This window comes from Haliotis rufescens, unplaced genomic scaffold (genome assembly GCF_023055435.1).
Source record: "Haliotis rufescens isolate VD_foot unplaced genomic scaffold, xgHalRufe1.0.p SCAF_15, whole genome shotgun sequence".
Classification (NCBI taxonomy): domain Eukaryota; kingdom Metazoa; phylum Mollusca; class Gastropoda; order Lepetellida; family Haliotidae; genus Haliotis; species Haliotis rufescens.
In genome coordinates this window covers 18,409,263-18,435,373 of record NW_025963835.1, presented here as the reverse complement: position 1 = coordinate 18,435,373, position 26,111 = coordinate 18,409,263, and the positions used below count along the sequence as shown (strand labels likewise).

The following is a 26,111-nucleotide window of genomic DNA, read 5'->3' as shown; positions in this document are numbered from 1 at the left end:
CGCAGGTTGGGCCTCTAACCACGCCTCTGTGGAAGCCTTTATATCGTCGTCAACCTGGAAGCGTCTTCCACGTAGGGCAGATTTCCTTTTCCGGAACAGGAAATAGTCACTGGGGGCTAAGTCTGGGCTGTAGGGTGGGTGATTTAACTGTACGTCGGACACCTGCCAAACACATGTTCCTTTCACTTATGCTAAACAATGACACTGTTGCACGTGACTCGTGAGGCACGCTTTACTGAGGAAAGGTTTCAAAGTTTGAGATAAAAATGTTCTTATACATCATCGATTCTATTAATAAACCTTGGACACATTCGCCACCATACGTCTATCTTGTCTTGAGTCCGTTCGAATGATACCACGTTTAACGTTAACGTCAATTTTATTACACTGTTCTGTCTTTATTGTATATGAGTGAGTGAGTGAGTGAGTGAATTTGGTTTTAACGCCGCTTTTAACATTTTTCCAGTTATATCACGGCGTGTCAGCTTAATGAGGGAGGAAAGCCTGAAGTAATGCAGGTCTCAGACGTTTACCACTTCGGTGAAACCCACGAGCACGGGCATGGTGCTGACAAACCTAGAAACATAATCGGGGCGAACCGGGATTCGAAACCACAATCATAGGTTTCTGTTTGCCCAAGGGACGCAACTCTGCACAGCGAATCGCTTCGCCTCAGACAACTGGGCCACCTGTAACCCCTTATTGTATATGAAGGTTCTGACCCTGTCGCAATACAAGCTGCATAGTGCATGAGTGAGTTGAGTTCAATGTCGCTTTGAACACTACTTCTGTTTTATCACGGCGTGTCAGTTTGCTGTCATGGTAGTCGGGTGATGGTGTTTTGTCTACGACAACGAACTAAAGTAATGATCTAATGCTTCCATTGTGTGACCAAGCTAATCGCTTGTCATTGCCATGGTACTCATTGTGTGGAATATTGTTCATGCTATCAATCCTTGGTTTACTTGGGTAAATCAAGAGCCGGAATATTACTGGCGCAGCCTAAAACAACATGCCCTCACTATTTGATCACATCGGCAGCGATCTAGGCCGTCAGGTGACAAACACTCAACACTGTCACTCACGGTTACCATCCGATTCCCTATTGCGCCGGCTCTTACGACTAATGGCGGTTTTATTGTGCTAGCCCACTGAGATCCCATACCATACTTTTAACATGGAAACCCCACTCAGAGCTGACCAGTCCTTGTTTTATCCCCTTAGTGGTCTGTTTGTACTAGTCCAGACTAATGTCGCCTTTATAGTGCCAACCCACTGAGATACCATGCCGCAGTTTAACATGAACACCCCACTAAGATGAGGTGAGGTGAAATGGGGTTTAACGTCGCGTCCAAGATTATTAGTTATATAGCGACGTGCATGAACGTGTGTGTGTTTGTCTGGCTGCTTGTACTAGTCCGGACTGATGCCGATTTATAGTGCTCGCTCACTTAGATATCATGCCGCAGTTTAACATGAATATCCCACTAAGACACATTATACTAACTCCGAGTCGGCCAGTCCTTGTTTTATCCCCATAACGCCGAGCGAAAGGCTCAGTAACAACAGGTACCATCTTTTAACGTCTTTTGGTGTGACGATACCGGGGATCGAGCCAAGCACAGACGCTCTACACACCAGACCATAGGGACAGTCGAGCTTACAAAGATACCGGGGATCGAACCAAGGACAGACGCTCTACACACTAGTCCATGGGGACAGTCGAGCTTGCAAAGATACCGGGGATCGAACCAAGGACAGACGCTCTACACACTAGACCATAGGGACAGTCGAGCTTGCAAAGATACCGGGGATCGAACCAAGGACAGACGCTCTACACACTAGACCATAGGGACAGTCGAGCTTGCAAAGATACCGGGGATCGAACCAAGGACAGACGCTCTACACACTAGACCATAGGGACAGTCGAGCTTGCACCAAGCATTACAGATGTACAGTAGTTAAATATCGTGCGTCACTATCTGCAAAAGCCTACAGAAATATTCTCCAGTATTCCGTTTCTGTGGTATTCTTTGGTAGCTATAAACAATATACCTACTTGATTATACCTAATAGCTTTCAAAACAACTTACGTATTCACAAACACAGTTTGCACCTGCGATCTTCAGTCCCCTCAGATAATGCACCCACGTACATGCACCTTGCGATTCATTTCTCCCTAACAAACCTAACAAACGATTAAAACGCAATCAAATATCAGCTAGGTATGCACTAGCCTCTCATCGTACGCGACAGTCGAAGGCGTGTAAACTGGCCTGTTTGATCAGAATGTGAACGTTCTCTCAGCATATGTTAACGCTTGTTTTACCAAGAAGCCTGTAACCACCGGGGATCCCTAGCTAAATAAATAGCTCGCGAGGGGGATCCGAGTATAGAGTATTCCCAAGCGTCTCTGATCGTATTTCGATGATGTGATGAAAACTAGAAGATCAGACATACCACACACACACACAGGCTGCGCTACGTGCAAGGTAAGCACACCGGTCAGTGCGTGTGTTCTTTTTAGACACCAAGGTTCGATTCCTAATATATATTCATTAATGGAAGCCCTTATCCCATATATTCAGTGAATGGTGACTGTCCGGGAGTGCTGTTGTTGCTGCTGTCGCTTTATAAACCCACGAGTTTATGGCTTTAATATCATTAGTTTGAACCCAGAACTCATAATCAGCAGATCCTGGTACACTCAAGGGACGCAACTCTCATCAGACAATTGGAAACACATAGACCACAGCCACGTTTCCTAAAAATATATCTTAAAGTGCACCATTTATCTTGATGATATATTCTCTTACGTTACAAATTACATCATAAATTCTTCTTGTTTGAAAATGTCCTAGCCATCCTAAAATGCCACCCACTTCAGCCTCGTCATTGCTATTATCTCATATCCGCCTACCGGGCTATTGTCATGCAGTGTGTACACTGTTATTGATGATAATCGCCTTAATGCGACTATCTGGTCTTCAGCAAACATGCGGACGCTGCTTGAAATGCTTGACGATTCATCAAGCGATATAACAGACACCCTCCACGCCAGACTGTGTTGGTCCATTGTCTCCATCTCTCCATCAATAACTAGGCTAGGCAAATTAACGTTTGTAGCTTATTACCAAGTATGGAGTTTGTTTTTTCTTTCCCTTTTTATCCTGAAAATAGACAGATTCAAACTCAGAAGCAAATTAAAATAAAAAAATAAATAACAAACAAAACGAACGTGTTTATGTGATGACCAACCTCTGGCACAACTACACAACCGGGCAAAAGAAAGTATACACTTGATAATTTGATTTGTCCAAAATATCACAAACGTTATGGAAACATTACCAGGTTGATCTGATATGGTACATCGTCTAAGGCGTCGCGATTCGCTGCGCAGAGTTGCGTCCCTTGGGCACGCCAGAAACCTATGGTTGTGGGTTCGAATCCCGGTTCGCCCCGATTATGTTTCTAGGTTTGTCAGCACCACACCCGTGCTCGTGGGTTTCACCGAAGTGGTAAACGTCTGAGACCTGCATCACTTCGGGCTTTCCTCCCACATTAAGCTGACACGCCGCGATATAACTGGAATACTGTTAAAAGCGGCGTAAAACCCAACTCACTCACTCACTCACCCACTCATATGGTACCCGCATTAAATACATCACCATCAAATAACCATTTCTTGTTTGTTTCATTATAGCTACGATCAAACATGAGTGTATACCTTCCTTCGCCCGGCAGTTAAATAGCTTGAGGGAAAGTGTACATGTCCGCCATAGCCAGGCTACACGCGGAATTGTAAACGGAGTATAAATTTCTTGCATCCTGTTACGAAGCAAAAACCTGCATGTTTTTAGAGTCAATGAATGTCACGTGACACAGCATACGTAGCTTTTTTCTATCAATTTTCAATTTGTTTTAATTCATTTACAATTGCAAATTGAAACATGTCGGCAATATAAATTCATTGTAGCGGTATCACAAGGGGTTTATGTGGTTATATACCTTCGGCTCCTGGTATAAACCTAATGCAGGACGCATATATCCACATATATCCCTCGTAGCTACTTCTACAACTAATAATATGACTGAAATGTAATTCAAAGCGGCGTTTATTCTTTCTTTGAAAGTCGTGTGAGTGGTGGGTCATACCGGTAGGACAGGACATGCTGTCCATTTTCTCGAACACCTGGTGTCATCTATCTTTGTTTGTTTAACGCCGCACTCGGCAATATTCCAGCTATATGACGGCGGTCTGTAAATGATCGAGTCTATGTGACATCACGAGCATCGATCCACGCAATTGGGATACGATGACATGCATGAACCAAGTCAGTGAGCCTGACCACCCGATCCCGTTAGTCACCTCTTCCGACAAGCATAGGCGCCTTTTACGGCAAGCATGGGTTGCTGAAGACCTACTCTACCCCGGATCATCTATGTTCCAGTGTCCTACTCACATTACTTTCAGCATTACTTTCAGTTTTGCCTTTTACACCCAATGGAATCTGTTTCGTGGGATAATCGTGATTGGTTATTTTCTGGCGTTGATGTTTTTTTTAGTTAAGCCCAACACAATCATTTCGTTCTTAATTGCCAATGCGAGGGCCTGTTGACAGTTGAAGGTGAGGTGAGATGAAATTGGGTTAAACGTCGCGTCCAAGATTATTACACTTATATAGCGACGTGCATGCACGTGTGTGTGTGCGTGTGTGGCTGCTTGTATTATTCCGGACTGATGCCGATTTATAGTGCCAGCTCATTGAGATACCATGCCGCAGTTTAACATGAATACCCCACTCAAACACAGTATACAGACTCCGACCAGTCCTTGTTTTAGCCCCTTAATGCCGAGCGCAAGACAGGGTAACAACAAGTACCATCTTTTAACGCCTTCTGATGTGACGCGGCCGGGGATTGAACCCTGGACCTTCCGCTCTCCAGGCGGACGCTCTACCACTAGACCACGGAGGCGGTCTGACAGTTGAAGCGCCACAGTCTCCCAGAGCTGGTGGGGTTTGTAACTTTCATCCCTCCCAGTTGTATGTAAATGATGGTCTTAATAGAGCTATTTACATTCTGAACATCACGTCGGTATCACTAGGATATCTTTTTTTTATCTTACATCACCATAGAAACACGTTAATTACTCCAGGAATTAGCTGTAAAAAGGTCGTTACCGTGAATTGTTGTATAAGAGTTTGGATGTCTCCAACTGCGATGTCCTCCCAAAACGATCAACTGATAAAATGCAGACACATTAGACACAAAAGAATTGCCGGTTTTATATCCTATTAACCTTTTCTTCGCCCCGTTAGAGGGGCGGTCGGGTAGCCTAGTGGTTAAAGCGTCCGCTCGTCACGCCGAAGACCCGGGTTCGATTCCCGACATGGGTACAACGCATTTCACGCGGCGTAAAACCATACTCACTCACTCACTCGACCCGTTAAAATTGGTCTTGAGCAAGTAAAAAGCGACTATGCTTGTCGTAAGAGGTTACTAACGGGATTGGGTGGTCAGGCTCGCTGACTTGGTTGATGCATGTCATCGTATCCCAGTTGCGTGAATCGATGGTCATGCTGTCAATCATTGGATTGTCTTATCCAGACTCGATTGCTTCAATGTTTAACGGTAATAGTCATCCATTAATGTGCCTGCGTTAAATCAGTTTGTGGGTTTGTTTTTCTCATGTTTTCTTCACTTAATACCCGTATCCTCCTCACGTTGCACGTGGGGTCCAGTGAAGTGTCTGAAGACCACAAGTGTGGCCAATGTGTATTCGTGGATCTACCCTTTGTTTTCCAGCAGATTCCATCAGTTTTGTTATCACTGATGATACGTCATCGTATCCAAAATGCGTAGCTCGATGATCATGGCATCAATCACTGGATTGTCTGGCCCAGGCTCGTTTATTTGCAGACTTTTGTCATATAGCTGGAATAATGCGAGTGTGGTGTTACACAAAAGATAAACAATAGTACACACTGATAAATATACTACTCAAAAGAATGAAGACAAGATATTTTATGAGTGAGGTACTCAAAACAAGTTTTTTAAAAAACACCCACTTTTGCAAGGCTTTATGTTGCAATACCCGCTAACCATGGCAGATTAACTATTTGAAATATCGGGTGTCTTCGAGGTGCGGTGAAGTGGGATTTAACGTCGCGTCCAAGATTATTGAACTTATATAGCGACGTGCATGCATGTGTATGTGTGTGTAGCTTCTTGTACTAGACCGGACTGATGCCGATTTATAGTGCAAGCACACTGAGATACCATGCCGCAGTTTAACATGAATACCCCACTCAGACACAGTATACTGACACCGAGCCGACCAGTCCTTGTTTTAGCCCCTTAATGCCGAGCGCCAGACAGGTTAACAACAAGTACCATCTTTTAACGTCTTTTGGTATGGCGCGGCTGGGGATCGAACCCCGGACCTTCCGCTCTCCGGGCGGACGCTCTACCATTAGACCACGGAGGCCGTCCGGGTGTCTTCGACCTCTTTTGGGTAGTATATTTGGAGCGAAGGTCAATGGCAACATCAACGCGTGTGTCCTCTGAGGTTTCGATCGCGGAGAGCCATCAATTTGTAAATGGTGGTGGTTTTCACCCTGCAATCAGTATATGGAATAATTGTGAAAAAAAGTCAGCCTTCTAAATGTCAAACGTGATTGTTTCTGCTTTGAATCTATTAATGTTGGTCGGTTGTGTAAAATAGGTGATAAAAAGGTAGACGGCATGTCGACTAGGTTTGAGTGTGGAGTGAATCGAAGCTGGCTGTGATTTGACTGAAATAATGTTTAGAAAGGCGTTGAATCCACTCACTGAAATTACACTTAATCAATACAAGAAAATCTGCTTGAGCTATCATATGACAAAGACAGTGACATCTAATTGCCAGCTTTTGATATTAACTAGGCTTTATCACCGATTCCCAGATTCAGCTTTGTACTTGGTGTATCCACCAACAGCCTGCCGCCTGAACATACCTCACACACAGACAGTATCCCAGTCGACACTCAATAAAATTCCTGTTACATGGATAATCTCTCAACAGAAAATATTACTTCTGTGGCAGATCATTCACCCAAGTTCGTTATTTGCACACAATATCAGACTTTATTGCATTAACTTGCTATGTAATCAATGCGTTATTGAGATCTAAAGCTGGGGAATTGATTTGGGTTAACATGTCCAATAATACTCACGGACTGCACGTGCCAAGCCTCGCTTTGGTTTACACGTAGCCTCGATGTGTGTGTTGTTGGAGGCTGTATTACTGACGCTTGATAACGTTGTTGCTCCTGGGACTTACGTTGGCTGCGATTCAATAAAATATATCAGTTTCTCCTGCAAAGCATTGATCATAAAGTACAGGCGCATACAGATATATTGTTTTCAATAGGGTTAACAATACTAGAAATATACATTTATATATTGAAAACAATCATCACCATCACAATCGGCAAAAATACAGAAAGAAGTGGTGAAACCTCCATATCTAGAACTTCGATTTACTGAAAATGTCGTTGAAGACGAGATAAATTTATGGGCCAGGCAGACTTCATATTGTCACAATGGACTGAATCAGAATCCCAATCTTCTCGAACAACAGGTATCACGATGAAGTTCCAATGGTACCTCGGACTTCGAGTTTAAGATGTTGTCTGTTTCATTGTTGATGTAGCAACGTCTCCTTATATACGATAACTGGGAAATCAATAAAGCTGCAATTTGTAAATTGATGGTTAAATGGTACCCCACAATTTATGATTGATGTGTTGACATTCTTATTGATTTTTTTATTATATCATTTGAATTGTTTTCTTTTGAATTTCAATTTTCCTACCAAATCAACATGACATGGTTTTGAGCACACTTTTTAAATGGACGATTTTGATTGTCATTTTCGTGAGTATTATTGATTACAGATATATTTCATTTTGTTTTCATGAAATATTTATAATTGTATATTTTCGAAAACTATATTAATGATTAGCACATTATTGCATAGTTACCAATATTCTCGCCACTGTGTTATATTATATTTATAGAGCAACCTATGATACTTATGACCTCACTGATTATGACCTGTAAGCCAAGGTACCGTTGTGTCATTGCCATACTGATGCTCTTCAGAGGGGAATGTTGAACAGGGGCCAATGGATGCACGCGATGCAAGCGATACCACTGGGGATGGGATATGACGTAACGCCCCTGCATTACAGAAGCATGCATAATTGAGAACAGTGCATTTACACGATACTCTTAATTAACCGAAGTCGCAAGGTCGCAAGGTCGCAAGGTCGCAAAGTCAAGGTCATGCTAACGTTATCGTCAACGCTATTCCTAAATTCCTTATGATGTAAGAAATTCATCGAGTACACGTTTCCCATCTATAATGAATGTTTTTTGAAGCCGTTTGATTTAATTTCCACGTGTCAATATTTTAAACACTTCCTAACCAGTACATAAAAATGACATGCACTGTTCACAACGTTAATCGAACTACTCGATCAATATTCGATTATTTAATATGAGTCAACCATTTTCCTTCCCTCTTTTTGATGTCAGTAATTTATCGAGTATAGAATTATGTTTCCCATTCTAAAATATATAAAAAATTAAAGCCCGTGTGATTTAATTTCCACGATACGTTTCTGTCAACATAATTAAATATTTCTTGAATAGTGAATGAAACTGACATGCACTGTACACAACGTAATCGAACCACTTGATCAATATTCGATTACTTAAGTAATCAAGAAATGATGATATTCGAAGCGTGTTTACCTGGTGTCATCACTGATTTTCAGTGACCCATTTATATAATTTTCACCACTACAGTAAACTACGGTTATAACAAACTCAAAGGGACTACTAATTGTAGTTCGTTATAACCGTAGTTCGTTATAATTACATATACAGCCATTCGTCACCACTCGCCCCTTTCCGTAACCTGCAAGAAGACTCGCCCCCCTCTCGATGAATGTTATGTGCGAAAATACGACAAACCAATCAGAATGCGCGTATGATTCCAAGTGCTTCGTCAAAGAATCCCTCAGATATATTTTTTGCTTTTACATATGTCTTGCATCTAAAAATATACCCAAGACATATACATAATATATGGGGAAATATATGTGAACCATAACGCAACGAGTTGACAATTGTTTTAGGTATGCCCGTTTGCTTGCGCTAAGACGGAACCCGGTCGCAAAAATGGCCACGAGAGGGGCACGAGTCGCTATTCGGCTTGTCCCTAAATAACACGAGTTGGTCACGAATGCATATACAGCATGACTACAGCAAGTAGTCGGGACCAAAAAGGAAGTTCGTTATATCCGTCAGTTCGTTAAAAGCGTGTTCGTTATAACCGTACTTTACTGTATTTTGACGTTCAACCCAACAGAATCTGTTTCGGTAGATAATCGAGACTGGTTAATCTCTAGCGTTGACGTGTCATGCTTATGTTTACTTCCGCATAAACCAGACTTTGAGGTGAGCCAGTTGGCGATAAAATAAAGATTATCAACTGCACGTCTGCAGATCAGAAAACCATTTTAAAGGCGTGTCCAAGAACCGCAACTCTATCCAGCTCTATCACGACATCCTGTTGACAATAGCGTCTTGGTTCAGAAAGCCAGTAATTGATAGCATGAGCAGCAATATTAAACGTCACCAAAGAGTAACCCATCTCTGCTGAAACGAGTTCCTTTGGGCGAAAAGGCAACATAGGTGAAAATATTGTACAAATCAGTGATAACACAAGCCAAGCATGTCCTGGCCAACAACACATTGGCCGTCCGGGCATTATGGCTTCAGATTGTCACCACTAAATCCTTATTCTTCGGTTCATAGGACAAGTAGGAGGCACTGGAGACCCTTTCTCCCCTCGAGGGACTTTACTCCCCCAGGTTTTACTAAAGCATGTATAATACGCATATGTCTGGTAGTAAAAATCTCGCTGTGCCGAGTTGCGTTCCTTGGGTACGCCAGAAACCTATGATTGTGGGTTCGAATCCCGGTTCGAACCGATTATGTTTCTAGGTTTGTACGCACCATACCCGTGCTCGTGGGTTTCACCGAAGTGGTAAACGTCTGAGAGCCTAATCATTTTGGGCTTTCCTCCCATATTCAGCTGACACGCCGCGATATAACTGGAATACTGTTAAAAGCGGCGTTAAACACAACTCACTCACTCACTCACTCACATTCCGGTACGCTCTCCTGTTTGCTGTTTAAGGCCGCTTTAATCAGCTTTATGATAATGTAAATAGTCGAGTTGACCAGATAAACCAGTGATTGATATTATGAACAACGGTCTAGTCGTGGGGGTACGATGACCTGAAATCAACCAAGTCCACGAATCTGACAGCCCGGTCCATTAAGTCGTCTCTAACGGCCAGGTTGTGTTGGAGATTTTTTCTGACCCTGAATTCAAACAGGGACTTTCCCGATGTAGGCTTGTAACCAAATGTGGCGGCCATTATAGGAACATAAATTATTCGCTGTTCAAAACCGGCCGGGTTTTACGTCGCGTTCGAGATTGATGCAATTATATAGCGACGTGCATGCACGTTCGTGCGTGTGCATTTGTGTGTGCGTGTGTCTGCTTGTACTAGTCCACACTGATGCCGGCTTTATAGTGACAGCGGACTGAGATACCATGCCGCAGTTTAACATGGACACCCCACTCATACACAGTATACTGACTCCGAGCCAACCAGTCCTTGTTTCATCCCCTTATGCCGAGCGCATGGCTGGGAAACAACAAGTACCACCTTATACCATCTTTTGGTATGACCGGCTCCGTGGTCTAGTGGAAGAGCGTCCGCCCGGAGAGCAGAAGGTCCGGGGTTCGATCCCCGGCCGCGTCATACCAAAAGACGTTAAAAGATGGTACTTGTTGTTACCCTGTCTGGCGCTCGGCATTAAGGGGCTAAAACAAGGACTGGTCGGCTCGGAGTATACTGTGTCTGAGTGGGGTATTCATGTTAAACTGCGGCATGGTATCTCAGTGAGCTAGCACTATAAATCGACATCAGTCAGGACTAGTACAAACACACACACAAATACACACACGTACATGCACGTCGCTATATAAGTACAATAATCTTGGACGCGACGTTAAACCCCATTTCACCTCACCTCTTTTGGTATGACGCGGCGGGGAACCGACCCCCTGACTTTCGCTCACCGGGCAGACGGTATATCCACCAGAATGGGAGTATCACTTTAATTCTTCTTCCACTCTGAGAATTATCCAAATTCGTAAATAATAGGATGCTGTTTTATACAAACCGGGATGGAAAGGATTATTAACGAGTCTATGACATAATACGCACTGTTTCCAAATGATTCATGTCGCTTTCAGCTAAAGTAGTCTTGCAAATTACCGTGCTTCTATTTTAGGGCATCATTCAATTCGCTAATGAGACGTGTATCTGCAAGAAATATCTATAATGGTTTCAGTTGTGTTATGTTATGTAAATTGTTTCCGATCCTTAACCCTTCATCGCCACCCATTGGTAATTGTAACAATGTTCTGATATTCCACAAGGGCATGTAAAGTCTGTGGAATGTTTAATGGTAGACATGTGATGGCATTTACAAATCTGCCGCATCAGTGACAAAAAATATGTCTGATAAAATACCTAATTTTGACTGCCCCCGTGATGACATTGGTAAAGCTGGTGATGAATTTCATCAAAATTCTTAGATAACGCAGAACGTAGAAAATATTCAGCTTTTTTTGTATTTATATCATGTCTACTTTTCTATTTGGTGCTATCAGAACCCCAGAAAGCATGATTTCTGCCTCTCGCAGGAGTATCATATAGAGGCGGCTGCCAAACTAATACAGGTGAAATCCATGTCGTAGACCAAAGCAAACTGACACGCCGTGATAAAACTGAAGTACTGTTCAAAGCGACATTGAACTCAACTCACAAATGAACTATGGAGCTTGTATTGCGACTGTGAAGGGTCAATACCTTCATATACAATAAGGGGCACGGGTGGCCCAGTTGTCTGAGGCGCCGCGATTCGCTGTGCAGAGTTGCGTCCCTTGGGCACGCCAGAATCCTATGTATTCGTGACCAACTCGTGTTATTCCGGGACAAGCCGAATAGCGACTCGTGCCCCTCTCATGGCCATTTTTGCGACCGGGTTCCGTCTTAGCGCAAACGGCATACCTAAAACAATTGTCAATTCGTTGCGTAATGGTTCACACATTTTCCCCATATGTTATATATATTTCAGATGAATTTAAAACGCATTGGGACGTGCGGAATTTTACAGTATGATTGAACACATTTAACAGTGTCCTTGGTATATTTTTAGATGCAAGACATATGTAAAATCAAAATTATTTCTGAGGGATTCTTTGACGAAGAACTTGAAATCATACGTGCATTCTGATTGGTTTGTCGTATTTTCGCACATAACATTCATCGAGAGGGGGAGGAGTCTTCTTACAGGTTACGGAAAGGGGCGAGTGGTGACGAATGAAACCTATGATTCGCCCCGATTATGTTTCTAGGTTGGTCAGCACCATACGCATGCTTGTGGGTTTCACCGAAGTGGTAAACGTCTGAGACCTGCATCACTTCGGGCTTTCCTCCCACATTAAGCTGACACGCCGTGATATAACTGCAATACTGTTTAAAGCAGCGTTAAACCCAACTTACTCACTCACTATTCTGTCATGGCACCGATACTCTTTCATATTACCATAGTTAATCTGTCACGAAATGGCAGATTAACTATAGTAATATAAAAGAATCGGGTGAACCATAAATTGAATTAGTGGTACATTGCCTTGGACATCTGTTTCAATGTCCACAGATTACCCCCATTTAACAAATTACACACAAATCAGAAAAGTAACATCAAACCTCCTACTGTCAGCTTTTAATAGTATGTTCTGCTAATATAATATGCTACTTTTATCATATTCTGCTAATCTTCAATATTTTACGTTTATCATTTTCTGCTAATCCTCAATATGTTAGGTTTATCACATTCTGCTAATCCTCAATATGTTACGTTTATCATTTTCTGTTCATGCAATATGTTATGTATATCATGTTCCGCGAATGCAGTATGTTACGTATATCATAATCTGCTTATCTTTCATGTTACGTATTTCGTATTCTGCTAATCTTCAATATGTGAAGTATATCATGTTCTGCTAATCTTCAATATGTTACGTATATCGTAGTCTGCTATTCTCCAAGATGTTGCGTATATCATTGTCCTAATGCAGTATGTTACGTTTATCATATTCTGCTTATCTTCAATATGTGAAGTATATCATGTTCTGCTAATCTTCAATATGTTACGTATATCGTAGTCTGCTATTCTCCAAGATGTTGCGTATATCATTGTCCTAATGCAGTATGTTACGTTTATCATATTCTGCTAATCTTCAATATGTTACGTTTATCATATTCTGCTAATCTTCAATATGTTACGTGAATCGTATTCTGTTCATGCAATATCTTAGGTATATCATGTTCTGCTTATGCAATACGTAATGTATATCATGTTCTGCTAGTCATCAATGTTTTACCACATTAACAGTAACTTATCTCCCTTTGCCTGTTTAACTTTACCCCGTTAGACATACATGAACCTCCGAACAAATTATGTTAATAACAGAGGTATCAAATCACTAGTAATCACTCCCAAGTAGCGTTTACTTGTCATTGGAGACGATATTAATTGCCAGATACCCATTTGTGAAGGTCACGCATCTACTTGTAAGTGTTTCGCTGGCTCCAGTTACACGCTGACATATTGGTGATGTTTGCCGCCGTGTCATTCACATCGGTGGGTCAACTACAGGATAGATGACTCTGTGTTATATATTGCGGAAGTGTCTTAATGCGGTTGTAGTATTATATGTAACACGTGGTGGAACGTGGTCATGCGCACAGCGTAAAGTTAAGCAATGTCGGTCGCGGAGAGTCCTTGGATGGGTGACCATGTTCGGCAGCTTGGCTCCTGTGAGTTTCTAGGGATTCGCTCCTGTCCCACACTAAAGCACATGTAACACATGTGGCGTCTCCTTGGGCAATTGACTATGTCCAAACTATTCTCTGTTCACCCAGCAGCGAATGGGTACCCGGTAGGATGAGATGGCAATGTGGTTGTTAACCTTCTAGCACCAAACAGGCAGCTTGGATGTACAAGCTTGAGTTGATCCAGTGGCCGGTGCTTTGAGCATGCCCCTAAGTGGTGTGGAAATATGCACAATACATAGCCTATTATAACACCCCCAGAAGGACAGGGTCTTCATATAATGAAGGGGCTGTCGGGTAGCCTAGTGGTTAAGGCGTTCGCTCGTCACGCCGAAGACCCGGGTTCGATTCCCGACATGGGTACAACGTGTGAAGCCCATTTCTGGTGTCCCCCGCCGTGATAGTTCTTGAATATTGCTAAAAGCGGCGTAAAACCATACTCACTCACTAATATAATGAATGCAAGATGTCAATGTCAATTAACTATTAGTAATATGAAAACATCTGGTGGCCCTTAACTTTTTGAGTAGTGTATGCTTTAAATATACTCAAGTTTTATGGCGTATGGCGTTTTATGGCGATTCAAATTTTAAAACGTCATTTCATGCAAAGGGTGAATAGTGAGTATAGCTTTACGCCGCTTTTAGCAAAATACCAGCAATATCATGGCGGAGGACACCCCAAATTGGCTTCACACATGGTGCTCATGTGGGGAACGGAACACGGGACTCCGGCGTGACGAGCAAAGGCTTTAACCACTAGGCTACCCCACCGCCCTCATTAATTGACTACACCTACTAGTCATTTCACGAAAAGAATGAAAGTTTTAGTCATTTCACGAAATGACTGATCCCACAGTATGGCTGTAACATATGGATAAAAAAATCCCCATTCATGCGTGAAACATACACGTACTCTTGTATCGTCACATTTCAAATATAGATGACATACCTTAAGAACTTGTACAAGACAGCACTTCCCCATGTCTACATGATATGTTCTCGGTGCGTATATACATTTCCCAGTTATTTCTCCAAAGGTATTATGACATTATGATGTACAAGTTAGCAGTTCCCCGTGTCTACATGCTGTGTTCTTGGTGCGTATATAAATACCCCAGTTATTTCTCCAAAGGTATCGTGACATCCTGATGTACAAGTTAGCAGTTCCCCGTGTCTACATGCTGTGTTCTTGGTGCGTATATACATGCCCCAGTTATTTCTCCAAAGGTATCGTGACATTATAAGATGAACAAGAAAGCATTTCCCAATGTCAATTCAAACAATGCAATATATGTGAATGACCGCCCTCCCAGCTGAGAACGCGGATCTTACTTCAAGACACACGTGGTCAACACATGGATGCTTTCATCATAGCGTTTGCCATTCTCTATCGTCTCTGTATGCGTGAAAATAGAGCTCAACTTGTCTATAAACACCCACACCTTACAGCCATGAGCATGAGTAAGCATGTATGTAATTCAAGAGAGGCGGATGAGCTCGTGGTATGGGATGGAGACCAAGTTGTGTCAGAATCAGATGCATTTGGAGATGAAGTGGTACTTTGTTGTGCAGAGTGGCGTCCCTTAGTTGTGCCAGAATCCTGTGGTCAAAGATTCGAGACAATTGTGTAAAATGTGTAATTTACAAATCGATACGAGATGTGCTGTTCAGGAGCAGGTTTTATGTTTCATTGAGAGAGGTTTCACTGGTGGCCCAGACGTGGGTTCGAATCCCAGATTGGCCTTAAATGTGATTCTTGGTTTGTCGGCACTATACCCATGCCCGTGCCCAAGTGGTAAACATCTTTTCCTGCATCACTTCAGGCTTTTCCCTGTATCAAGCTGACATGCCATGATATAATTGGAATAGTGTTCTAATTATAAAACGTCAACGCTAGAGAATAGTGAGGTGAGGTGAAATTGGGTTTAACGTCGCGTCCAAGCTAGAGAATACACAGTCTCGATTATCCACGGCGGCGTCAAAGTGAACTTACTTCACAAAAAGTGTAGTGTTTGATGTATAACTCGTACAGTTCGTACTTCAAAATGTGTTATTCTTTTTATAATAATTGGTAGAACAAATGAGTGAGTGTTGTTTTACACCGCCTTTAGCAATATTTCAACCATAGCTCGGAGGGGGGGGCAGAAAATAGGTCTTCACAAATTGTATCCGTGTGGGGAATAGAACCAGGGCCATCGCAGTGAGGTGTGACCGCATTAAGCACTAAGCCACCGTCCGAACTGCAAATGTAAACAGTAAATTTGAAAAAAACTAATTTCATTGAACAATTAAGACTCTAGGTATTCGTGAAACGGATGAGCTGCCCTACCTTAACGGAAGAGTTTTGGGTCAGTTCAGGTACCTTACCGGAAGTGTCTGGGGGTCAGTTCAGGTACCTTACCGGAAGTGTCTGGGATCAGATCAGGTACCTCACCGGAAGTGTCCGTCCCGGGTCAAGGTCACTGTGCAAATGGCCCTGGAAACATTCTACAACCGCCATGTACGTTGAGCATGCTAACAGGAGTCTTAAGTCTCCAGCCTAAATTTGTGGGTCTTCCAGGGTCCTCCTTTATTATAAGTAGTTATTCAAACGTGAAGAGTAATTGGCAGTTTTTGTCTCTGTATCTCAGGTAAGGCCAGACGTAGCCGTACATACGCAGACAGTGTTTAGATTAGTGCAGAAAGTGCTTAGAGTAGTGCAGACAGTGTTTAGAGTAGTACAGACAGTGGTTCTGGTGATTCAAACACTGTTCTATGTATATACAGTGATGAACGTAAGGTTCAGTAAATGATAAAACATGATCTGTAAATAGCCATATTCCTATATTTACCTGGACATTACCGTGTTGCTATTTCATTGAGTGTATATTTACATACATATGCAATTGAATCTGTTATACTAACAAGAGTAATCTCCTGAACAGATAACATAATTTATTACAATCTCTCCCAACTGCACACCGCCAACGCGTTTCTTCAGCCGATGGTGTCGTCTTGCTGCGAGAATAAACTGACATCTGTTCATCTATTCACGATTACGGAAAAATACACGCTAAGCTGAGATATAGACATTTCGACAGAGTTACAAACGTACTTCAGTTTCTCGATATAACTGGAACACTGTTCAAAGCGGCGTCAACCCAAACCCACTCACTCATTCACTCAAGGACTCATTTTGAAGGCATACATAAACGACAACAGATGTAAGGACTATACACCGCAGTCTGGAGTCAATGTCTAGTCTAGGTCTAGGTGATGATGATGATGATGATGATGATGACCCAATCATGACTTGATACTCTGCATAATTGCATACTCATTGTCAAATGTCAAATGTACCGATGAATAGCCAAAACACGGGGAGTCTCAATTTAACAAAGTGCATTAACTGGGCATCAGACCAATAAGCCCAGCCCCTTCCCCTCTCCACATACACACACACACACACACACACACACACACCAAACACACCAAACACGCCTACACGCGCACGCCCCCCCCCCCCCCCCCCCCCCCCCCAACACACACACCCCTATAAGCCGTCAAAAGTAGATAATACAATAATATACTTTGTATACAATTTTGTCAAACTTATTTGCAAAACAGGACGAATTTAATTAATTTCACCGTAGATACCAAAACCAGGGTACCACATCGCGGGGCAGGGGCCTCTTTTAAGTCTCGGAACAATATAAGTTAACATGACTCTCTACCTCTGGGGAACAGAGCTGGTTCAACCTGTCGGCACGGTGAATGGGAAAAGGATCAGTTTACACCTGTGGCAACGAAAGCACTTAATGTACAAATAAGATACACCTCGTGGATAAAGAAACACGCACTTGTTTATTTCGGCAAAAACGGACTTGACAGACCCCCCGCAAGGTCGCTGGTGCGTGTGTAATCAAGTACAGAACATCCCTCTTTGATGTATAGGTACGAACGAGAATCTCGAACGAGATACGACATAGATGTGCTTTCAATTATGTGTGAAATATGCGTTAATTCGTCAAGGATAGTTGTCTTTTGCTTGTAAAATGGCATTAGAATCTTATTTTTACCTTGTCAGAGCTATTATTAAAACTTTAGTCAAGGCAATGATGATCTTAAAAGTGCTCTTGCCAGTGTAAGTATATACTTCTAAAAAAAGTTAAGTATCACCTGATTCTTTCATATCACGATAGTTAATGTCATGCAATGCATGATCAGTATATGATTCAACTGGCAATAGTTCTTTTAAGTATATTAATAGCGCATGCATGACTATAGATTAACTATATGTTTAAAGAAAATTATAGCCTCATATATTTTCAACATTTCATACTTGAACCGACTTGATTTTAATTTCAGAAATCACAAATAAGTAGATACGTCAATTTAGGTACACATCCTCGTTATATTGTAAATTCTAAACGTCAACACCAGAGAAAGACCAGTCTCGATTATCTGCCGAAACAGATTCAAGGCAAAATAGTGATGAAAATTAAATAAATGAATCACGTAAAATCAGTATCACCATTTTTCGCGAAATGGGTAAGCATACCCTGTTCCACCGATAGCACCTGCCACTCATACAATACAAATTTCAGTGAGTGAGTGAGTGAGTTGGGTTTAACGCCGCTTTTAACAGTATTCCAGTTATATCACGGCGTGTCAGCCTAATTTGGGAGGAAAGCCCGAAGTGATGCAGGTCTCAGACGTTTACCACTTCGGTGAAACCCACGAGCACGGGTATGGTGCTGACAAACCTAGAAACATAATCGGGGCGAACCAGGATTCGAACCCACAATCATAGGTTTCTGGCGTGCCCAAGGGACGCAACTCTGCACAGCGAATCGTGGCGCCTTAGACGACAGGGCCACCCGTGCCCCCTACAAATTACAGACTATTCAGTATTTTCTCCAGTACATATATGACGGTGACGTAGCCCAGTTGTGAAAGTGTCGGTTGGCTAGCAGGACGTAGAACAAGCTCAGAAATGCCTTCCTCTGTGTATATGTTGGTTGCACATTGTTGGTTGCACCTTGGATGTGTCCTTCCTCGAATTCGTAGGGGTACCCGCAGTCGTTCGACAGAAAACCAGTGTTCGATTCTCAATATGGATGAAATGGTGGAGTAATTTCTTTGTCTTCATACTGTCTCATTGAGAAAGGGGGTGAGTTTGGTTTCGAGCGCTTGTGAACTGTGTTCCAGTAATATCACGGCATGTCAAGGGAGTTGGCGAATTCATCTCCAATAATGTGTGAGTGGGTATGGTTTTACGCCGCTTTTAGCAATATTCCAGCAATATCACGGTGGGGGACACCAGAAATCGGCTTCACACCAAGTACCCATGTCGGGAATCGAACCCGGGTCTTCGGCGTGACGAGCAAACGCTTTAACCACTGGGCTACCCGACCGCCCCTCCCAAATGATGAACGGGGGCTTAGTAGGTTCCTATCTGCACACGTTGACATCATTTTATGCAAAATTCATTTTATACTACCAACTATAACCATGTTCACAGATAACGAATACCACTCCACTTTTGATAGTTGATTATACCTGTCATAAATTGAGTAGTATACTTTTATAACATAACTAAAATACTGACCCGTGAAGATCCAGGTTACAATTGGAGTGAGAGAGTGAGTATGGTTTTACGCCGCTTTTAGAAATATTCCAGCAATATCACGGCGGGGGACACCAGAAATGGGCTTCACACATTGTACCCATGTCGGGTATCGAACCCGGGTCTTCGGCCTGTCGAGCGAACGCTTTAACCACTAGGCTACCCGACAGCCCCAGGTTACAATTGGTCTGCAGCCACCAATGCTTGCCTTAAAAGGCGCTTGTCGTAAGAGGCGACTAACGGGATCGGGCGGTCAGAATCGCTGGTTGAGAACGCAAATAATAACATTTACTACATTCTTTCATTCACAGTAACACGTTTCTCAATGTACGAAACAGTGACATTTCGCAGTAATCCAATACCGCAAAAACACTACAAGCACTGAGCCAGTAATGCCAAACAAGTTTTGTCAAGCAACAAACAGCATTCATGTTAGAATCCAATTGACAATGCTGTGCCCCACCTTTCTCATAATTCTTGATTCCGATTAACGGAAGTAGCTGATATCACGTGACCCGATAGACTATATATAGAGTGCACGAGAGTCTGATGATCACTGGCACGTGCCGATAAGAGCAGACGACACAGTGGAAAGTTATTGGCGAGCAAGTTTCAGTGTCTGTGTGTAGCTATCATGGCGGGATGCGTTGGACGTTGGGAGCTGTCTAGCAGCGATGGATTTGCTGAATATATGAAAGCCATCGGTGAGTTTGATTAAACTTTGTTTGATGTGTTCATACACTTGCACGGATTGGTATGTCAGCAGATTGTTTGAAATATGGGAAACACTTGTCAGATCGAACGAAGGACCTTTTCAACAATTACAATATACAACACATATATATTTTCTCAAATGTAATTTACGAAAATATCAACTAGATATTGTGATGTTATTGGGATTTATTAGATTTAAAGAGTTATTTTTATCATATATATTTTATATCGTTTGATGTTTCGCATCAATCAGGTATGACTGAATGTATGTAATTATCAGGATGTTGACTTTAAATATGGTTATGCGCATCAAAACATCCAATGTTTGAAGACATTCTGAAACAGAACAGTTCCTATTCACAATTTTATTTGCTTCTATATGCGTTCCGATATAACAAACTATATCAGATTAGTTTAAAACCGAGAGAAAATATACTTAGGTCGTTTATCGATATCTCGACGTGACAGTTGCAGTCATTTCACAATGAAACGATGTTTCAAAGTACAATGTATAATTAATGCTGTTCGTAATGGTATTGTAGAACAGCGCAGCTCTGTCGCCAAACCTCTCAGAAGAATAAAACGATGCACGAATGTGTAATACATAATTAATGCTGTAGATAATGGTATATAAGAACAAGTCAGTAGCCCAACCTCTCCAGAAGAATGCTTAAGTCATGCCTGAGTGTACAACTCGGGACTAATTCGATCGTCCGGTCATAATGGGTCACGGTCGAAGAGCAAGTAGAGTCTTTTAAGCCTATTCTGGTGTGCGTTGCTGAAAATGCCTTGCAAGTTTACTGTTCTGACGAAGCATAAAAGCAAATATTGAAAACATGCATGATTATCAACACAATTTTGAACGTAAAATCAAATCATCAAAAGCTCGGAGACGATTTCTAATCATTGTGTCAAAGGTTCAGAGACGATTTCTAATCAGAATTTAATCAAGACCTTTTACACATGTGGTGTAACTATAAATTAAAAAAATACCATCGTGCCAAGATACAACTGTTCACCCCAGCCTCATGGTTTGTTAATGGGTTTTCAGACATGCCCCCAGCTTAATGTCGTATTATGTGCCAGTAACACATTGATCTCGCTGATTAGGTCATTCCGGGTAATTAGTGATTTATGCCGGTGGCTTGAACAAACGGCACAGAGAAATGCAACGGTAAAGCGCCAGCCTGCGCCCTCAATACTTCACTCAACATCTGTTCAACCAGCACGCCATGTGGTCGGGGGTAGAGCTAATATTTTTGTGTAAGAAGTCGTTTATAGCTTGTTTTATCGCAGGACACGGTGCCGTTGTGTCGGTTTTAAGATTGAGTTATCGGGATCAGGGGTGTCAAGCTCGGAACTTTGTGAATATGTTGTGTACATCTAGTTGTTTGAATGCAGGTTCAACGTAAGAAATGTTTTAATTACTATTGTCTTGTGACACATCGGATATACAGTGACACCGCGATAGTCCCGACCTCGTCAATCCGGAAACCCCACCCTCTTGACAATTACCGCTGGAAACGCCCATGTGTTTTAGAAGTAAAGTTTTTCCCAAATCTTGAACAAACCTTCCAGATACCGAGTTCTCGGGAAAAAACCTAGCAAGATAATATCTATTTATTTAGCTATGCTGATGATGGCGCCATCATTGTATTTTTTAAATGTCAAATAATTCGATACTCTACCCGTCTATATTTACGTCTTGGTTCATACACATTGATTCTGTAGTTGCCTTGTAAAGGGGAGTCTGTTAGTCACCATAATACGTTTGTAGCTAAGCCTCTGGAGACAGTATCATCATTTGTCGATCATATGTGGTTGCATATCCTTGTCCACCCATGTCGTTAATACATCACATGGCTGAGACATACGCCCGAACATAACAACCTTGTATCAGTAGCTTGTGGTCCAGACCTACCAATGAACAAATCTAAGATATGTGCAAATGACAGAAATGTGCACAATGTATGTAAAGAGTTTTCACAGTATACTATTATTTGCGTCCGTTCTGAGACAACCGTGTGCTTGTTCAATTTTGTTTATCTTATTACGTCAACACGAGCAAATAACCTCGAAACAGATTCCATTGGGCGTAAATGGCAAAATAACAGTGGTAATGATATGAATGGATAAGTGAACACCAGGTGTTCGCGAAAAGGGTAATCATGTCCTGCTCTACTGGTAGCACCCAACACTCGCACACTTTTCATAAAAAAGTAAGTGTTTGTTTGTTGCCTGACGCCGCACAGCTGTACTGCCATGCGACGGCCAAGACACACTCAAATAGTTTTGTGTCTAAACTCGATGTATATTTCAGTTATGGTCTTTTTCTGTGCGAATTCGATGTATATTGCCTTTTTTCGTTTTGTGCAATTTCAACAAATTGCATACTCATTCCCATCTTTTTAAACACATTTTCATCTATTTTTCACTGGAAGGCCAGTAGTTGATGACGTGGCGTTAAACACGCTTTCGTCTAGTGCTGGTGTATCAAAAATCTGGCATGGATAAGCTGACGCAGCACCTGTTCGTACAAGAGATAACAATATAATATCACCTGTTTGATTGTCATGGATACTTTAATACTCGATGGATGTTTGAACATAATCAGTGTTGCCATGTGTCCGCCTGAGAACAAATACAGTGCTGTTGTACGCAGTTGCATGCACGAACTCCACCTTTGACATGTGCTGGCTTGCAAGGTTGGCAGTTTTTTTACCCGTGACTCGGTTTCTGGCTTATACAATTGAAGACGTTTATGGAAACCACATGCCAGACTTTCTGGAAGAGAGTGGAGTTGCAAGCTATGTATTTTGACTCCGACAACATTCATTGCCTTGATTGGAGATATTAAATATGAAAAAAAAATTATTTTAAATTAAAACAAATAACTTAATTATCTTTTTAATTAATTTAATACATAACAGAAGTATTACACGCTGTGGGGAAAACATATTTTATATGCCCTAATGTGATAATATTTCCATACTGTATTATCAAGTGTTTCCACGGCAGAGAGAATTCGAAAGTTAATGCTCGCCCTCTATACACCTACGCCAGTGAATACGTGCATCACACAGAAGCCTAGTGGTTAAAGCGTTCGCGCGTCACGCCGAAGACCCGGGTTCGATTCCCGATAGGGTTCAATGTGTGAAGCCCATTTCTGTTGTCCCCCGCCGTGATATTGCTGGAATATTGCTAAAAACGGCGTAAAACCATACTCACTCACAACTTTGAGGGTTAGCGTTCGTTGTCTAAATGTAAGAGCACTCTTCTCACAATAAAATCCACAATTACAATTACAGTTATTCGTTGTCTGTCCGTTTAAAATGTTTACTTGATTGAGTGTTAACGCTCAGTTACAGTAGGAAACAGCAGCCTTCTCCAAAATAAATCCACAATTTCTGTTACGTTGTGGACGTGTGGCAGATAAATATCTGCCAAATATTGGTTCATTTACCGAGGAAGATTCGTCCGTGTGGGTTTCTATCAAAAACGTGTTTCGGAAGCTAAATAAATCTGACATTTTACTCTACGAATCATGTTTCTTGGTAAACAACACTCCCGCCACCTGTTTTACCTAAGGTTGTTGATGTCGTGTCTGTATGCAGCGTATTCGCGTGTTTAGCGGAACAACTTGTGATTCACTGTGATCAGTTTAATCACTTATAGTGAGTTAGAGGCACAGCCGCCCACAGACACACTGCACCCAACACATATATATGTATTATTTACACGCCTCCATTCATCCCACCAGATGTAGGTGTGCATTGAAAACGATGTTTTGATTATCTCCGTTTACATTTGGCAAAATTTATTAGTCTACGGTGCTTTTTTTTAATGATCGTAGGTTCCGGGTGTGTCTAAGGGATGCAACGCTGCACAGTGAAATGCAGAATTTTAGACAACAGGACCATCCATGCCAATGAACATCATGACATACCTTACAAAATCAGCAGTGATTCACAAGTAACTGAGGATGCTGAAATAAGTAACATGATGTCCCCTCTGATAACTGACAAGCCATGAACAAGGAAAGACCATGTCGTGCTATGTAAGTGCAGTGTTAGAAGCTTCTCCAGGTAACAACCAAGTGCTATTGTAAGTGAGGTGAGGTGAGGTGAATTTGGGTTGAACGTCGTGTCCAAGATTATTGCACTTACCGTATTCGACCCAATAAGCGCCCAGGGCGCTTAAAATAAAGACAGAAGGGGTGGCCGCTTATTGGGACAAATTCAGAGTCAAATTGGCGTAAATTCATCAGTAAGCCTATCGATATTCTTCTGTTGCTGGGGGGCTAGAGATAAACTGTTACTTACATTTTACTGGTGAACATCTCCTCATTAACCGACTACAAAAGATTCTTGACCGTATGTAAAAAACAGGTGAGTAAATCTTACTGGGGCATTCGGGAAAAGGGGGGGGGGGGGGGGCGCTTATTGGGGCATGGGTGCTTATTGGGTCGAATATGTATTATTTGAACGCCTCCATTCATCCCACCAGATGTAGGTGTGCATTGAAAACGATATTTTGATGATCTCCGTTTAAATTTATTAGTCTACAGTGCTTTTTGTTCAGATGGATAGTATGGAAAATTCGAATGAATAATGTAGTTTATCTGTAAATGTGCTTTAGTTTGTAATGTCTACCAAATGAGGTTCAGTAGGCTGTATGTACTATATAGTCTACAGTATGAAGTCAGTGTGCTCTTATTTAAATCCTTTGATTTAATCATATTTATTCACAAGAAGTGAACGGGATTGGGGGACAAGTTCTTCCAACTTAGGTTGCCCTCTCCCTGGTATTTACAAAATTTCACAATTTCAAATTCAATATATATGCATACAACACTATAGAAGAGACATAAAATGTTGAGAGAGAGAGAGAGAAGGGGAGAGATACATTGTTAAATAAACAGTTCTTTACACAAATCGTTTAGTTGTACATATATAATGTTGTACTGCCTTAAATATAGCTTCATTTTCTGTAACAACGTGATCTGCATTGCCGTATAACAGTAGGTGTACATCAACAGGTATGTTATTAACAATATTTTTAAGGCTGTTAATCAATTTCACGCTGATGACTAAACAATGTACATTCCATGAGATAATGATATGCATTTTCACATGTATTTAAACATGTACAGTTCGGGTGATCTTTTATACCAATTCTATATAAATCATAATTCAATTGACTGCACATGTATCTCAGTTTTGTGTGTAAGATATTATATCTTCTTTTTCCATATGCGAAGCAATCCTTTTGTAATGGTATTCGATGCGTGTCATGATTTCTTGCAACACATGAATTGACATAAAGTAATACATCTCCCCGAGGCAACCGTGCCCACTAGATTATAAAACTAGGCTTCCATTTAGGATGGTGGACACGCCTGTCCATATCGGTTTCTTATGATCTTAGTCGTATAGTAGGAATATTGCTGAGTGCGGCGTCAAACAACAAACACTTATCACTTGATGGTGTTTCTGTTGGAGACCTAGGATCGGATATGGCGCAAAACTAAAATCATTACCTAATATACACCTGATGTCACGCATCATGGATACTTTGTAGGATTGTTAATGATTATATCTGATGATGTTTCAATAGAATGTTCCTTGACAACGCCCAGTTTTCATTAACAGTAGTACACCCTGTATTTTGGATTTAAAGGGACGATTTAAATTATTAAGAAGTCACTAGAAGCGTGTAGGAACACTACACTTCAGATAGCCATGATGACTC

General features: G+C 41.7%; 1 protein-coding gene across 2 annotated transcripts in view; it reads left to right on the top strand.

Moving 5' to 3' along the window:
• Window positions 1-26,111, top strand: part of LOC124138651 (fatty acid-binding protein, heart-like) — a 58,092-nt gene that overhangs the window by 15,931 nt on the left and 16,050 nt on the right. Inside the window, exon 1 of one of the 2 annotated variants that reach the window (XM_046505390.2) lies at window positions 20,152-20,350. The exons of the other annotated variant lie outside the window; for it this stretch is intronic. Coding sequence (XP_046361346.1) covers window positions 20,281-20,350 — 70 coding nt within the window. The 5' untranslated portion in view covers window positions 20,152-20,280. Of the gene's footprint in view, window positions 1-20,151; window positions 20,351-26,111 lie in introns of those variants that run through there. 2 annotated transcript variants of the gene reach the window in all.